A 16,280-nucleotide genomic window follows, 5' to 3' on the forward strand; every position below is an offset into this window, starting at 1 on the left:
AGAATCTGTCATATTAATGTATTTATCTGTACAAACCACCGTATAAGTTGCTTGCACTAGCATCATTTATTCAGGAATGAATGATCCTCACAACTTTGAAGAAATTTTTTGACTATACTTCCATAACGTTTCCCTCAAAGTGCATCTGCGGCACTACAAGCGAAACACTGGCATATGGTATGTTTCGTATTTTTTCTATGAATCCTATATGGATGGTTGCATATACTATCAGCCAGGAAATGACTGGGCAATATGACAACATGAGGATGATAGATAGTTCATGACAGACTGCAGACGAGGAACCAGCTCAAACACGATTACATTGCAGAGTAAAACAAACAGAAGAAGGTAAAGTAGAATAACTGAATTTGAATGCAAGTTGTATGGAAATCTATCCAACAGCTTCTGCATAATCAGTCCCGTGCGATTACATGCAATGTTTTTGAAACCTGCTAATGACTTTCTCATGTCTACAAAACACACATGCTGATTTACACTCACTTCATTGCAGGGTTAACTGGACTAACGCCAGTCTGACCTTCAGTCCTGATTTATGGACCAGAGCCGCCAGAGCCATTTGGCCATATAAAACGACGTAGAAATTATATCATACGTTTTTTTTTTCTTGGCTTTGTTTTGTATTTATTAGTATTATATATTTTTTTTAATATCTAATAACATCTCGTAATCTTTTATAATTTTTTTCCATGTTTAATTTTTTTGTTTGGAATATCTCGCTGGCCAGTAAAAAACTATCTGGGAGAACACCCCGACATACATGCCCAGTATGTAAACGAAACGTATAAAAACTCTTTAGTGGGCCAATTGACACCGAACAAGTACTAAAATCATGTGGTATACTTTAAATTATACCATCATTATATTTGCATTGGTGTAAACCTTGAACGTAAAGCTTACTTGTTTGGTAAATCGGAGGATGCCATCCCTCTTGTGTTTAACAATGCAATGCAGGCTAATGCTAATGCTAACTTCCGTACCAAAGTGTAGAATCTTACCTTTTATCAATTAGCGGCCAGAAGGTGATTCAAAATATCAGCAGGGTCGCTCGCCTGGAATTCCGTTCCTTTCAGTGTGTTAATTTGTGGGGATTAATTCCGTGTAAAAACATGACAAACGATTGTGAATTGTTGTTTATGCTAGTTTTTGTTGATGCTAGCTTTCATTTTATGTGTGTTGACAGCTGCTGACTATCGTACGCCCCCTGCCGGCCAACGTGGTATTACAAGTCAAGATGACAGGTGGGTGATTGTTGGCCTTGTTTAAAAGACAAAAATCAGCCCTTTAAATGCTTTATTTGATATATATTTTAATCCATAATGCATTTTCAATGCTTAATAATATCATAAACTGTAATAAGTGGTCATGAAGGAATTGTGGGTATTTTAACTGCATTTTCTTATTGTTGCGTGTGGTTTAAATTGAGCTATTTTGTGCGTGTTTTTGCATATGCCATGCAAGTTGTCAAACACAAATACATCAGACATGTATGACATTTTACATACAGTACCCCGCCCCCCGACAATAACATTGTTTCACTGCAAAGTGCACATGGTTGTCATTTAGCACACATTATTTGCCTCCCCGAGGTCAAAAGTGCGTACTGGGAGCCACGATAAGACGTTGCCTTATATAGCCTGTATCTGACGCTGACATCGCCATTTGGCGTCTATTAGATGAATGTCTACTTTGGCTCTGGAAACAGGAAAACAGGCACTAGTTTTTGTTTTTATGGAAAGCTTTTTCTCGACTGTGGATAAATAAGAATGGAATGAAGATGGAAAAACATGGTAGAGCAAGGCACATCATGTGTTTACATTTGGGTATAGATCCTCATTAGAGGGGAAATAAACAGGAAGTGCAGTACATCGTGCCCAGTCATGTACAAAATGGCTCTGGAGGAACAACAAAACAGAAAGCTAATCGTAAACAATATTATGGAAATTATTTTTGTGCCTGATTTCCTAACAGTTTCTATAGTATACATACCATTTGGTTCTTCAATACATCTTCTGATGCACCTGAACACATCATCAGTGATGAATCCCTCTGTGACCTTGCACTTCTTCAGCACCAGTGACCCGGACGACTCTGGTTTGAAGCCCATCCGAGCTCACAGGATGAGTTCTTCCAGCCCTCGGTGGATCCACCTGGGTCCTGATGTGGACTCTGTGGTGAGTGATTGGAGGCTGATGGGTCCCTGAGTGGGTCCCAGCCAGTGCCCTGACATTTTGGCTCAGTTGATCTCACAAAGGTCATATCCATTGTCATCTGAATTCAATTACAAATTATTTATTTTTAATATTATGCTTTTTTCTTTGTGATTATTTATATATATATAGACTATTTTTACTCTATTTTTTCTTTTTTACTAGTTTTAATTCAAACATGGCAGTAAATAATGGCAATAAATAAATATTTATATTTATTACTCAATTTTTTACTCTATTTTTTCTTTTTTACTTATTTTTATTTCAAACGTGGCAGTAAATAATGGCAATAAATAAATATAGATATTTATTTATTGCCATTATTTACTAAAAATATAAATATTTATTCATGAATAAATACAAATATTATAAATATAAATATATATAAATATATTTATGATATAAATATTATAATATAAATATAAATAAATATTTTTTATAAATACATTTATTTATTTATAAAATAAATACAAATATTATAAATATAAATATATATATTTATTTATAATATAAATAAATATTTATTTATAAACACATATTTATATTTATTTATTGCCATTATTTACTGCCATGTTTGAAAAAAATTGTAAAAAAGAAAAAAGTAAAAATAGTCACACACACAAAAAATAAAAATAAAAAAAAAATATATATATATATATATCGTGGTCATTAAGGAATTATATATATATATTTTTTTGACTATATATATATTTGTAAATATATATATATATATATTGACTTTTTGACTACATATATATATTTGAAAAAAATAAAAATATATATATATTTATATATATATAAAATATATTTATTTCTTTTTTTCTTCTTTTTTAAAATTTTTATTTTTTACTATTTTTACTTCAAACATGGCAGTGCATCCGGCTGTAAAAAGATCCTCAGTCAGTGGTGTTGGTGTAGAAGAAATACTTTATTACCATAGTGTGAATACTTCTTCATAGATATTTGTCACTCACGTTCAAACAGTCACATTATAGTATATTATTATTATTATTATACACGCTATTTATTGTAAACATAGTCCAGGAAAGCCAGGGTGTCGTCGTTGGCCGTGAACACCCGGGATTCCGCTGAAGAACAGTTTGACTTCTTAATTCTTCTTAACATGAGCTAACACATCAAACACCGTGATATGACAGGGAAAACATTTCAAATACTTTACATTCACATTCTGTTATAAACCGTTTGATAAATACAAGATTAGATATAACAAAAGAATATATACTTTTATAACTTCTTATATATACTCCACATTTAATAGCCTTGTTTTTTTTTTTTTTGGTTGTCGTTATTTTTACCTCTGTGGCTTTTTACTTCTTTCAACACAAAATAATTTAGGGGGGAAAAAAGCAGATTAATATTTAATATGGCACTTTGATGGCAATAAAAAAATATGCACATACATTAAAGCAAATATCATATGTATAAAAAAAGACATTCAGGCTTATATTACAGCAAGGTTCCCCAGACTGCAGGTAAGGGCACAAAATAGGCCGCACATCCATTTTTTTTACATTTACATTAAATTTTTCTCTTACTTTAAAAAATGGTAAAACAAGTCAAAGGCTGTAGTTTCTTCCTTGTGCAATGAAATAAACCAATGACTAATTAGGTATATGTTGTGCTAATTATCGTTAGTTAATGGACATACTATGTCAATGTAATGATGATGGTTGTTGTTGTTGTTGTTGTCGTAAGGTTCTGGGTTTAGTCTGGGAAACCCTGCTTTGTGAAAAACAACACAATCACACAGTCTCTCCTTGGAGCCACATATAGTCCTCATAGGCACTGAACAGATAACTATAATCATCATTATCATAAAAGACACCATTTATAATCATTCAGTATTTTTCTTTGGAGTTATGCATTTTTCCCTCATCGTTTTTTGTTTTTGTTTTTTTTTTTTAATTCAGTGGGACACTAAAAAGAATGCGGCCTGTTTTGACCTTAAAGATGGAAAAACGAGAGATTACCGTCTATGGTTATTTACCGTAAATATCTTGTTGCGGGTTCCTGAGTCAAAGCATTTAATTTTTTTTTTTTTTGGTTTTGTTTTTTTTTTTCTTTTGTTTTTAACCGCTGTAAAAAAAAATATGGAGTGTCTCACTCGATAAGGCACTGGCAACAAAACTGTAAAAAAAACAATAGAAATGTAAAAAAAAAAAAAAGAAAATGTACATGCATTCATAAAGGCTAGAAAAAAATAACAACAGGTGAGTTTTCCGTGTAAAAATACACATAAAATGTAGCTTTTGGTTTGAATGTTTGATTCAGTGCCTTCCAGGAGATAACAGTCAACATTGTTAACGTAAAAAAAAAAAATACAAAATTAAAATAAATACCCTAAATGCACCATATTGCCAATAACAAATAGTAGCAAATAACCACAGGGGCAGGTAAAAAAAAAAAAAAACGGTTCTTACAACGGTTCTGTTTCTGCTGTTCTGTTAAAGAGGACCTACTATGCCTTATCCAATTTTCTGAATTTGCGTATTTTTCTGTATTTTTGCGTGTTCAATAATTCCAAATCGTCATAGAATGAGGTTTGTGCATTTGAAAGTGAGCCCTGAAAGAAGTTCTGGTTGGCTCCACATGATCGGTTTCACTGACGTCACTCAGTAAACACCGACCTACGTATCCAGAAGTCCTCAGGAGCGCTTGGGAGTGTGACCAATCACAATGGAGTGTGTACCTAGAGTAGGGGCCAGGGGTGGAGTAAAGGAAGTCCATGGAAAGACTGCAGAAAGAGGCGCAAAGTCTGGAAGATCTAGAAAGCTTATCGTGTGTAGCTGCTCTCAACTCAATACGGAGGGGCCGAAATTGAGCACAATACATCCGCTTTAACAAATTGCCCTGTTGTCAAAGACTGCCATGTTTTTTTTTACATTTTCTCATGGACTCCAAATCATTAATAACAGCCTCTATGTTTCCAATTAATCGTCCTCTTTGCAGATTAGCCACACCCGGGTATAATTGGAGCATTTAGGGTATTTTTCTGTAATCTGTCAGCCATCTAATGATTTATTCACTCTCTGATATCAAGTGCTAGATGCTAACTGCTAAAAAAAAAAAAACGTAATGCGATGAAAACAAAAAGCTAAAGACCCGCCTTCCTTGCCTGGTTGACTCCACAGTGACGGCTGCAAGGACGGATGCGAGGAGTGTGGGTGTTCATCAAATGGCCAACCAGTGCCTGAGCTGCAAGACACAAAATTCCAAAAGAACATTGGGAATGTTGTAGCATGTAGCAGAAAAACGGGGAAAATCTTGGGTGAAAGCAACTTACTTTAAACTGCCGTACGTTTCCTTCTGCAACCAAGTGATGTTCATGTTCGGGAGTGATACAATAGGCCAGTTTCTGTAAAAAGTGTCCATTACTACAGTTTCCAAGATACAGTATTGGGTCAAAATAGGAAATGTATGCAAAATAAGACAAAAAACAGTAGTTTATCAGAATGTACAGTAATGTGTCTACAAGCAACCAGTTCTATATGAAAGCCTTTCTGCGCATTCCAATACATTAATTTTTATATGGTTAGAGTTTTTATTGGCAAAAATCTCTCTTGGAACAGAAATTTACTTTTGCATCAGTTTTTTTTAGAAACAAGGCAGATAATTATAAGCAGCTGGTGGAAAACCACCAAAGCTTGACAGATAAAGATGTGCAACTTAAATATTTTCAATTTTTTTTTGTAAAAAAAATACCTAAATCTATTCCATAAACAGATGCGATTTTGATGTAAAACTATATTAAATATCTTGAACGCTAACCGACACAGTTATCCGTTAGACTGCTGATATTATCGTTATAAATGACGGTACATTATCGTCTTGGTCACTATTGACAGTTCCTAATTTCTTTGTATGCTTTCGTCACAAGTGTCTTCAAAGTGAGATATCGCTAATAGCCATGCTTAGCTTATTTTTACACTTATGTGACCATTAAGCATGTTAAGCTTTGCCTTTCATAAAGTTTCATGACGGCGATTTTTTGACATTGGAACACAGTTTTTCCCAACAGTCTTAACAGTTTACGGATTATTTGTATTTCTGTTATTTCCTAATGGAAATACTTTATTATTACTAATAAAAGTTGCCCGAGGACTCTAATCCGCAATTTTCCGCTAAACATTATTTACTACGGGACAAAAAGATTGACATTGAAATGGAATTTTAAATGGACTTCTGCAGGACCACTGTACAAATATTCCTGGAATGCAATCAACAGTAAATGTGTTTAACGCTTCCCGGGAACTGCAACGCTCATTAGGAAGCAGTTGTCACGAATAGGATGCTACTAGAAGCTGATAGGAGGATGATGGCAGCAACAGGAAGTGGCAATGAGCGGCCTCGGATGCAGGAATCTTTCCAGCAGAGTGACGCTGACACAAGGATGAAAACAGCTCTCTGGTGCTTTGATGATTACCATCGTAAACAGCCGCAAGTCAAATCTGATTATGATTATTTTGAAGTCGATGCTCGAGAGTAGAAGGCTTCCCCCCCTGCAGTCACAACCGCAGCCAAAACAACAATTACTTCTTATTACGTAACACAATTTGCAACATGTTTCATCACAATTAGCGGCTTCAAACGTGACACTGTGATCAACTTTCTACCATGTTCCGGGGGTCAATAAGGCGTTTGATTGTTTGCATCGTGGAACCTTGTGGAAGATCCTTTGTTAATTAATTCAATCCCAGACGTTTTTTTTAAAAGACAGCCCCTTAACTAGCGGCCATTTTAGACCATTTATAAACATGGAACCTACCAAAAGAAAGATTAGACTCCCGTCTTTCATTCAGTCATTTTCTGCCGCTTTTCCTCACGAGGGTCGCGGGGGTATTGGAGCCTATCCCAGCTGTCTTCGGGCGAGAGGCAGGGTACACCCTGGACTGGTTGCCAGCCATAGACAATTCGGAGTCTCCAATTAACCTAGCATGTTTTTTGGAATGTGGAAGGAAACGTTCCTGATCCTATCCATCCTGGTCACTCCCAATAAGAACCTCAGCATCCTCATTTTTGCTACCTCCAGTTCTGAGAGGCAGGGTACACCCTAGACTGGTGGCCAGCCAATCACAGGGCACATATAGACAAACAACCATTCACACTCACATTCATACCTATGGACAATTTGGAGTGGCCAATTAACCTAGCATGTTTTTGGAATGTGGGAGAAAACCCACGCATGCACGGGGAGAACATGCAAACTCCACACAGAGATGGCCGAGGGTGAAGGGTGGAATTGAACCCTGGTCTCCTAGCTGTGAGGTCTGCGCGCTAACCACTCGAACACCGTGCCGCCCACTCCCGTCTTTCATCATGAAAAAATATTGTTTAAAAATTTTTCCGTTCTTTAGTAATCTCCAGTAGAACATGGATACGTTTGGGGAAAATATCAGTTCCCAACTAAAAAAAAGGGAGAAATTTCACTTTTTTTTCACTTTTTGCTTTTGTGATAGCTCATACATCTAAAGAACTATATCAACATAAAAAACACAAAAAGGGGTTGTTTTACATGAAATTAAGTACGGATTTATTTACATGAAGTATTTACAGTTATCCTATTTGGAACTGAACTATGTGTGCATTAGTGGGGAATTGTGCCATCTCCTCTTTTAGCCACGCAAAAAAAAACAAAAACATAAAAGACGTATAAATAAGTTGTTGGGATCGGGTGTTCGTGTTCTATGACTACTTTGAATCCAGTGGTTTGCAGTGGTCCTCAAGTAAGTAAGTAAAGTGGACACTGACCTCTTTGAAGGTTCCCGGGACGCTGCAGAATTTGTACACGGCATAGAACGGGACAAACAGCATGGAGGACATGGCGACGCCCCAGCCAATGACGTTGGCCCAATTGGGGAAGACGTACTCGTCATACTTGAGGCCCGATGAAGTCAGCGTGCTGGCGATGACCACAAACTGTGAGAGGGAACAAAAAACAATAGAAAAGTAATTTGTAAATCCTTCAAATGTCATTTTTTAAAAATATTATTATTCTACCAAAGCGCAATGAATAGGATTTAATTATGTTTGAGATTTGTATTGTATATTTTGGGATGTCCGATATTGGCTTTTTTGACGAAAACCGATTTCTGATTCCGATATTATCACATTTTTATGCAGATCAGGTACCGATAATTATCGGACATCCCGAGTATATATTTAATTTCATATTAAAATATGTCTGTCTTTGGAAATCGAGCTGATATCCCATTGTAAAGTGTATTTTTAGTATTTTTTTTTACAAGTTAAAATTATTATTTATCTAACATAATACATTATAACTGCCAAAAATACTCATAAACATGTATATGTGTATTCCCAACAACCTCAGAGGTGATACGGCATCAGTAAGTATAGCGATTAAAAAATACAATACAAATACAATAAAAAATTTATTTAAAAGTGTTAAAATTTAATATTATGTTTAATTTAACTAAATTTGTATTGTATTTATTTTTTTATTTTATTATAATATTTAAATAATTACTCATTATTTGTGTATGTTTTTTTTATATTTAATTGTATTTTTATACATATACTGTATATACATGTACTATATTATATGTGTGTGTATTATACTGTATGTCCAGACTTGAGGGACACCCAGTGGCAGCGGTAGAAGTAAAAAAAACAGGATATAAAAGTATATAAAACATCAATATGACAGGTTGGTTGACATCTTAACCAACGATATTTCCTCACAGTTTATATTTCTACAGGCCAAAAGGAGGATAAATGAGTCGTGAAAGCCGAAGAGCCTGCACTGTGTCTGCCTGAAGGATGCTGCCTGCTGGGCGATGTACTACGCAGTAGGTGGGTGCTGGAATGCTTCTTACGGCCTGGCCACTGTCAAGGTGTTAAATAAATTACAGGGACATTTTCCATACACAGCAGTCGTTGAGGTAAGGAGTGGACAATTCAAAACATTATTTCACTTGTCCGTTTTGTCCGTTGTCAGTTCCTGGGAACTGAAAAGTCATACATTAACCTTACCTCCTTAAGTCCTAATCATCAGTATTATTGATAGCCCTTATAATCCATTATAGCCCTTATATTGATAGCCCTTATAATGACACCATGGCATTCCCAATCCCTCCATTGTGTCCTCAGTCTGCCCCGGGCCCTTCTCTAGGTGGGCATGCACCCTATCTTTTAGGGTGAGTCTAACCCAGGGGTGGGCAAACTTTTTGACTCGCGGGCCGCATTGATATGACAAAATTTACGGGGGGGGCAGACTATATATTTTTCACGTAACAGTCCACGTGGTATTATTGTATCTGTAAAATTGTCATGCAATCTGCTATTATTATTTATTATTTTATATTTATATTTAAATATTTTAAAAATAATAAAATATTATAATAATTACAATAAAATTAAAATAATTATTATTATTATGTAAAATATGCAAATATAACAATAATATTATATATAATTAATATAATAATTAGCATTAATATAATAATTATAATAATCATAATAGTTCTAATAATAATTATAATAATCTAATATAATCTAATAATAATCTAATAATAATCTAATAATTATTATTATTATTATTATTATTATGTGCTTGTGTCCCTTTTTCAGGAGCACTTTGTAAACAACAGACCATGTCAAAAAACGAAATTGATAAAACCATCAAAAGGTTGGCTCAGGCCATGATGCCAGGTTGTATGTTGAGTTTAAATGAAATACTTTGGAAAGATTGGGCGGGCCGTATTCAAACACTTGGCGGGCCGGATGTGGCCCCCGGGCCGTAGTTTGCCCACCCCTGGTCTAACCACTCTACGGAGGAAACTCAAAGCGTATGACCATACGTGAGGTGACCCGAGATACTCGAAGTCCTCTACTTGGGGCAAGACTTCACTCCTAATTCGGTGGGTGCAATCCACCCTTTTCCGACTGAGAACCATGGCCTCGGATTTGGAGAAGCTTCACGCTGCAAACCACCCCAGTAAACGCTCAAGGTCACAGGACCATTTTTGTGTGCTATTCGTCTCTGCAAATCGCAGAGAAATTCTGTCCATGAAAATTACGAAAAGAATCTGTGACAAAGGGCAGCCTTTGCGAATGTCACCGAAAACAGGCTCAACTTACTGCTGGCAGCAGTGAACCTGTTCCGGTGGGGGGGTACAAGGGCCAATCCCGTACAGACATAGACTTGTAGATGTTGTGCTAAAAATTGTGCTTCTCCTGCGGTGTAAATTCACACTCCATTTCTGTTGGCAAATTGACACTTTCTGACAGCAGCTAGGGAAATTCAATTTGACTCTCTTGTCGTAAAATTCGATGTTTTGTTATCTCCGCTTACACCGCACACATGTTCTTGCTTTTTGTTAACGTCATTATTTCAACCTACATGCGTTTTCCAAGGCTAGCAACAGTATAATTATATTGTATGGAAATACCTTTTAGGGAAGAAATGGCTTAATATTACAGTCAAAGGTCTGGACTCCAATTCCCATTCAATAACATACTTTTGACATATACTTTATGTGTATTTACGATGAATGATTTTTGTGTTGGCACCGTGATTGAGGTCGTGTTCTGTGTATCGAACCTCTGCTCATTTGCAGGAAAGTCACTTTACAATAAGCGTTGATGTCATTTCAAGACTCCAACTGTATGTCATGTGAATGTGTCCTTTTAACTCATGGAGGTACACACCGGATACCGTATCTAGGACATGTATGCCGTCTGAGTATAAAAATACGTGTGACTCTTCTTACCAGAAGAAAAGCTGGGCTGACAAATTTCCAGCATAGCCTCCAGTAGAGTCCTGGCTTGAATCCCATCATTCGCTCAATATCTTCGCTGAAGCGGTCCACACCTAAAACAAGTCAGAGCTCAGACTCAGTCCAAGCTGCGTGTAGTCCTTCAAGACAAGTATCCAAAATAATAACCATCAAACCTCCTTCTGATCTCAGCTGACATAATGAATTGTTTGGCTGACTATTCCTAATAATCCTTACAAATACTCGCTTTGATTTCCATCCTCTTGCCTGAAATTGGATTCCACTGAGGCTTTTTTTTTTAATGAGAAATCTAAACTGATAATGATGTGATTTAAAACCAAGAGGCAATATTTTACTCTATAACAGCCATGACCAAATACCGGACCTCGGTCTTGATCTGGATGCAGTCATGACCCTTGGTAGACCGACCGATCGCAGTGGCAGTTGGCAGGTGAAATTACTTCAATTATTACGTGACGTCACTCGTTCGTTCCTTCGTTCGTTCGTTCCTTCGTTCGTTCCTTCGTTCGTTCCTTCCTTTGTTCCTTTGTTCCTTCGTTCCTTCATTCCTTTGTTCCTTCCTTCCTTCCCTCTCTCCCTCCCTCCCTCCTTCCATCCATCCATCCATCCATCCATCAGTTTATCGAGAAAACCGAACAATCAATTATTACGTGACGTCACTCGTTCGTTCGTTCGTTCGTTCCTTCCTTCCTTCCTTCCTTCCTTCCATCCGTCAGTTTATGGAGAAAACCGAACAATCAATTATTTTGTGACTCACTCCTTTGTTCCTTCCTTCCTTCGTTCCTTCCTTCCTTCCTTCCTTCCTTCCATCCATTCATCCATCCATCCATCCATCCATCCATCAGTCTATCGAGAAAACCGAACAATCAATTACGTGACGTCACTCGTTCCTTCCTTCCTTCCTTCCTTCCTTCCTTCCTTCCTTCCTTCCTTCCCTTCTTCCTTCTTTCCTTCCTTCCATCCATCCATCCATTAGTTTATCGAGAAAACCGAACAATCAATTATTACGTGACGTCACTCATTCATTCCTTTGTTTGTTCCTTTGTTCATTCCTTTGTTCGTTCCTTTGTTCGTTCCTTTGTTCGTTCCTTTGTTCCGTCCTTCCATACCATCCATCCGTCCATCAGTCTATCGAGAAAACCGAACAATCAATTATTACGTGACGTCACTCATTCATTCCTTTGTTCGTTCCTTTGTTCGTTCCTTTGTTCGTTCCTTTGTTCGTTCCTTTGTTCGTTCCTTTGTTCGTTCCTTTGTTCCGTCCTTCCATACCATCCATCCGTCCATCAGTCTATCGAGAAAACCGAACAATCAATTATTACGTGACGTCACTCGTTTGCTCGTTCCTTCTTTCTTTCCTTCCAGCCTTCCTTCCTTCTTTCCTTCCATCCGTCCATCCGTCCATCCATCCATCAGTTTATCAAGAAAACCGAACAATCAATTATTACGTGACGTCACTCGTTCGTTCCTTCCTTCCTTCCATCCTTTGTTCCTTCCTTTTTTCCTTCCTCCCTTCCTTCCTTCCTTCCTTCCATCCTTCCATCCATCGAGAAAACGGAACATTTCAAAGTGAAAGGACGGACCAGTATATGTTGATCCACCGTGCAGCTTTATTCTAATGAGTCCATATAAGTTTTCAGCTTTCCCAGAAGCCTAATAAGGACAAGTATAGAAAACGGATGGCTGGATATTCCGCATAGAAACGCTTCATAGTATATGATGTATGTATTACATACATCGCCATCACCAGTCCTGCAAAAATAAAACTGAATTAAAGAATACAGATTCCCCTTCAAGCATCTTCATTCAGCCTTTCCGTGAGTATTACAGCAGCATAGCCAAAGAGTCACGGAAGTTGAAATGGAAAGAAAAAAAAAAAAAAACTAGTTTAGGTGATTAAGCAAATTCAATCACTGATAGAAAGTAGGCACCGCAGCAGGGACATTTAAAAGCCTGATTAGATTCAATCGTTATTTCATTTGCCAATCAAGAACCCTATTTTACCATTAAAGCAACATTTTAAAATATACAGCACCAGTCAAAAGTTTAGATTCAACGTCTCGTTTGAATGTTTATACCCACAGTGTCCTTATGTGGATTCCACCAATCAAATCATTGCAATTGGCTGTATTCATTTATCGCACCTATTTAACGTCACAATTCATTAAACGGACAAAACGCATTGTTGTTGTTTCCTTGTGTTCAGGTTTCCGCTCTTCCACTAAATTAATTAACAAGCGAGATGAGTTAGAGGAAAAAAAAAAAAAACGTGCACACAACACAGCGAGGTTTGTTCCGAAGTAGGGGAAAAAACGTTACATTGCATATTTGCGTAGGAGAATTCCATACCGTAGAACCACGACACTCCGATGGCCTCGATCAACACCGCAAACAAGATGGAGGTCCCAGCTGCGTACTTGTCTAACAGAGTCAGCACATAGATTCCACCCTGAAGAGGAAAAAATTGACCGTGGATGTTAATCTTCAACAGATTACCTCCCTAAAGCTTCATTTTTAGTCATACAAATATGTCTTAGATTGGTCTCTAAGGAGATGCAATACGAATATTCTACAAAAAGACAATCCTCAGTTTTTCCAGTCCATGATTACTTTAATAGCAATATTTGATACCATTGGAAAAGAAGCCTTGATGTCTGAACTACAAAGTACAATCAGCTTTGTAATTTACTTCCTAATGCCCTTCTTTATTCCGTCCTTTTTAGTCTGATTTGTTAATCAGAACGCCAGATTGAATGTGAGGTATTTCCTTCCAGGCATATGGACGACACACTGCTTCTATCTCCTTCAAAGATGTTTTCATACACGGACGCAGCCGGCTGTGCTGGAACCCAGCATACTCGCTGGATGAGCGTTGCAATATTGATGCTAATTTAACTTTGACACAAAATTGATGCAAGTTTTTTTCAGGGATTTTTGGAGGTTTAGTGTAGGATTTGTTGCAAGTCCTAATTTAGCCAGTTTTATTCTTTCATTCATTTTATACTGTTTATCCTCACAAGGGTCACAGAGGTGCTGGAGCCTATCCCAGCTGTCTTCGGTCGAGAGGCGGGGTACACCTTGGACTGGTTGCCAGCCACAGACAATTTGGAGTCGCTAATTAACCTAGCATGTTTTTGGAATGTGGGAGGAAACCGGAGTACCCGGAGAAAACCCACGCATGCACGGGGAGAACATGTAAACTCCACATCGAGATTGCCGATGGTGGAATCGAACTCGGGTCTCCTAGCTGTGAGGCCTGTGCGCTAACCCCCCACCACCATGCAGTCTATTTAATGTATTATTATTTTTAATTTGATTCAACTTTGGAGACCCGAGTTGGTGACTCCAAATTGTCCATAGGTATGAATGTGAGTGTGAATGGTTGTTTGTCTATATGTGCCCTGTGATTGGCTGGCCACCAGTCCAGGGTGTACCCCGCCTCTCGCCCGAAGACAGCTGGCATAGGCTAAAATTTTACTTTATTTTAGTTTTATTGTACAATGGTTGAATTCTCTTTTGCTCGTGTATGATTGAAAAGGGCTGCACAGCGGACGAGTGGTTAGCGCGCAGGCCTCACAGCTAGGAGACCCGAGTTCAATTCCACCTTTGGCCATCTCAGTGTGGAGTTTCCATGTTCTCCCGGTACATGCGTGGGTTTTCTCTGGGTACTCCGGTTTCCTCCCACATTCCAAAAACATGCTAGGTTAATTAGCGACTCCAAATTGTCCATAGGTATGAATGTGTGAATGGTTGTTTGTCTATATGTGCCCTGTGATTGGCTGGCGACCGGTCAAGGGTGTACCCCGCCTCTCGCCTGAAGACAGCTGGGATAGGCTCCAGCACCCCATTGCGACCCTTGTGAGGAAAAGTGGTAGAAAATTAATGAATGGTCGACGGGGCAGTTATGATTGAGCCCCGTGAACTCCGCCTAGCAACAAGTGGATGTGACCGATTAAAATAATAATAATTAATAGTAAATAATAGTAAAGCTGGGATAGAAAAAGTCTAATTATCTTCATCTCGCCTATGAACTACTGTAAGGCTGATGTGCGATGATACTGACATTAGTAATACACAGCAGAGCAAGCAGGAAGGTCCCGAAGGCTGTAGCGAAGGTGAAGAGCTTCCTGTTCCTCTTGAGGATCTTATAGTCGTCCGTCAAGCCTGTGAGGACTGCCTCCATGCCGCCCATCTGATGGATTAAAAGAATTTTTTAACTTCCCATGGAAGTCTACCAGTGATAAACGGATGTGATTCCCCATACTCTTCTTTAGTGTACTCCCTCCCAGAAAGACACCACATTTATCTTAAGAGTCTTTCGATCCTGTTTTTAATGGCCGAACATAACCATGCATTAACGCTTGCAGTCATGTGACATCGTTTAAAGGTTGCTCCTTTTGGACTCACGGAGCTGTCGATGCCAAGAGTCAGCAGCATGATGAAAAACACAATCGCCCAAAATGTTGAGCCAGGGAGGGTAGAAATGGCCTCCGGGTAGATGATGAACACCAATCCTGCTCCTGTTTCATGCACAGAGACACACCTGACATTTCAGCAACCGTCGTACAGCTTGTGTAATAAGAGTGTGGATTTATGTACTTTCCACTGAAAACGAGCCAATATAAATGTCCACTAGTATCTAAATACCTGGCAACACAAGATCATTTCTTACAGTCATATATAGTGGAGATAGAGTCATAGTCTGAAGCTGCACGAGTGCTGCGGGAGCTGCGGTTCATATGATTTCCAGCATGTAAACTGACATTCAATACATATAATCAGACATCTTCACTTTGATGTGTATTCACTTGTGTTGCCAGATGTTTTGACGTATTTTCCACACATAAGTAAATCAATACTGCTTTTGAAGATTTTAACCGCACAGGTTGTACAATCGATATTTACTCACCCTCGGTCGCCACGTCTTCTATCCTCACACCGTGTTTGTACGCCATGTAGCCGAGCACGGAGAAGATGGCAAACCCTGAGAAGAAACTGGTGACGCAGTTGACCGTACTGGTCAGCAGAGCATCCCTGGAGAGAAAAAAGGAAGTGTTGATTTTGCACCATTTTGTTATTTAGGAGTACTACACAAAAGTACACTACATTGTTTTCATGGTGGCACATGCATGATAAGTGATTTTTGGTCAACATTGGAACTTTTTCACTCTATAAACACAAAATACGAACCACTGAAGAACTCATGATTAGGACATTCTGATGAGGAGCTTTATAAATGGGAAGATTTATACATTTTCCAAAATTCCACCAT

The 16,280-nt window shown here is 38.0% G+C and overlaps 1 protein-coding gene across 1 annotated transcript in view; it reads right to left on the bottom strand.

The window, feature by feature from the left end:
- Window positions 1-3,135: 3,135 nt before the first annotated feature.
- Window positions 3,136-16,280, bottom strand: part of slc6a2 (solute carrier family 6 member 2) — a 36,601-nt gene continuing 23,456 nt past the window's right edge. Inside the window, exons 8-15 of the mRNA XM_058089462.2 lie at window positions 15,918-16,042; window positions 15,416-15,528; window positions 15,072-15,200; window positions 13,358-13,457; window positions 10,982-11,082; window positions 7,998-8,165; window positions 5,533-5,604; window positions 3,136-5,444 (exon numbers count right to left, since the gene is read on the bottom strand). Coding sequence (XP_057945445.2) covers window positions 5,421-5,444; window positions 5,533-5,604; window positions 7,998-8,165; window positions 10,982-11,082; window positions 13,358-13,457; window positions 15,072-15,200; window positions 15,416-15,528; window positions 15,918-16,042 — 832 coding nt within the window. The 3' untranslated portion in view covers window positions 3,136-5,420. The remainder of the gene's footprint in view (window positions 5,445-5,532; window positions 5,605-7,997; window positions 8,166-10,981; window positions 11,083-13,357; window positions 13,458-15,071; window positions 15,201-15,415; window positions 15,529-15,917; window positions 16,043-16,280) is intronic.

Source organism: Doryrhamphus excisus, linkage group LG13, assembly GCF_037039965.1.
Source record: "Doryrhamphus excisus strain RoL-2023G ecotype Guam linkage group LG13, RoL_Dexc_Guam_v1.1, whole genome shotgun sequence".
Lineage (NCBI taxonomy): Eukaryota > Metazoa > Chordata > Actinopteri > Syngnathiformes > Syngnathidae > Doryrhamphus > Doryrhamphus excisus.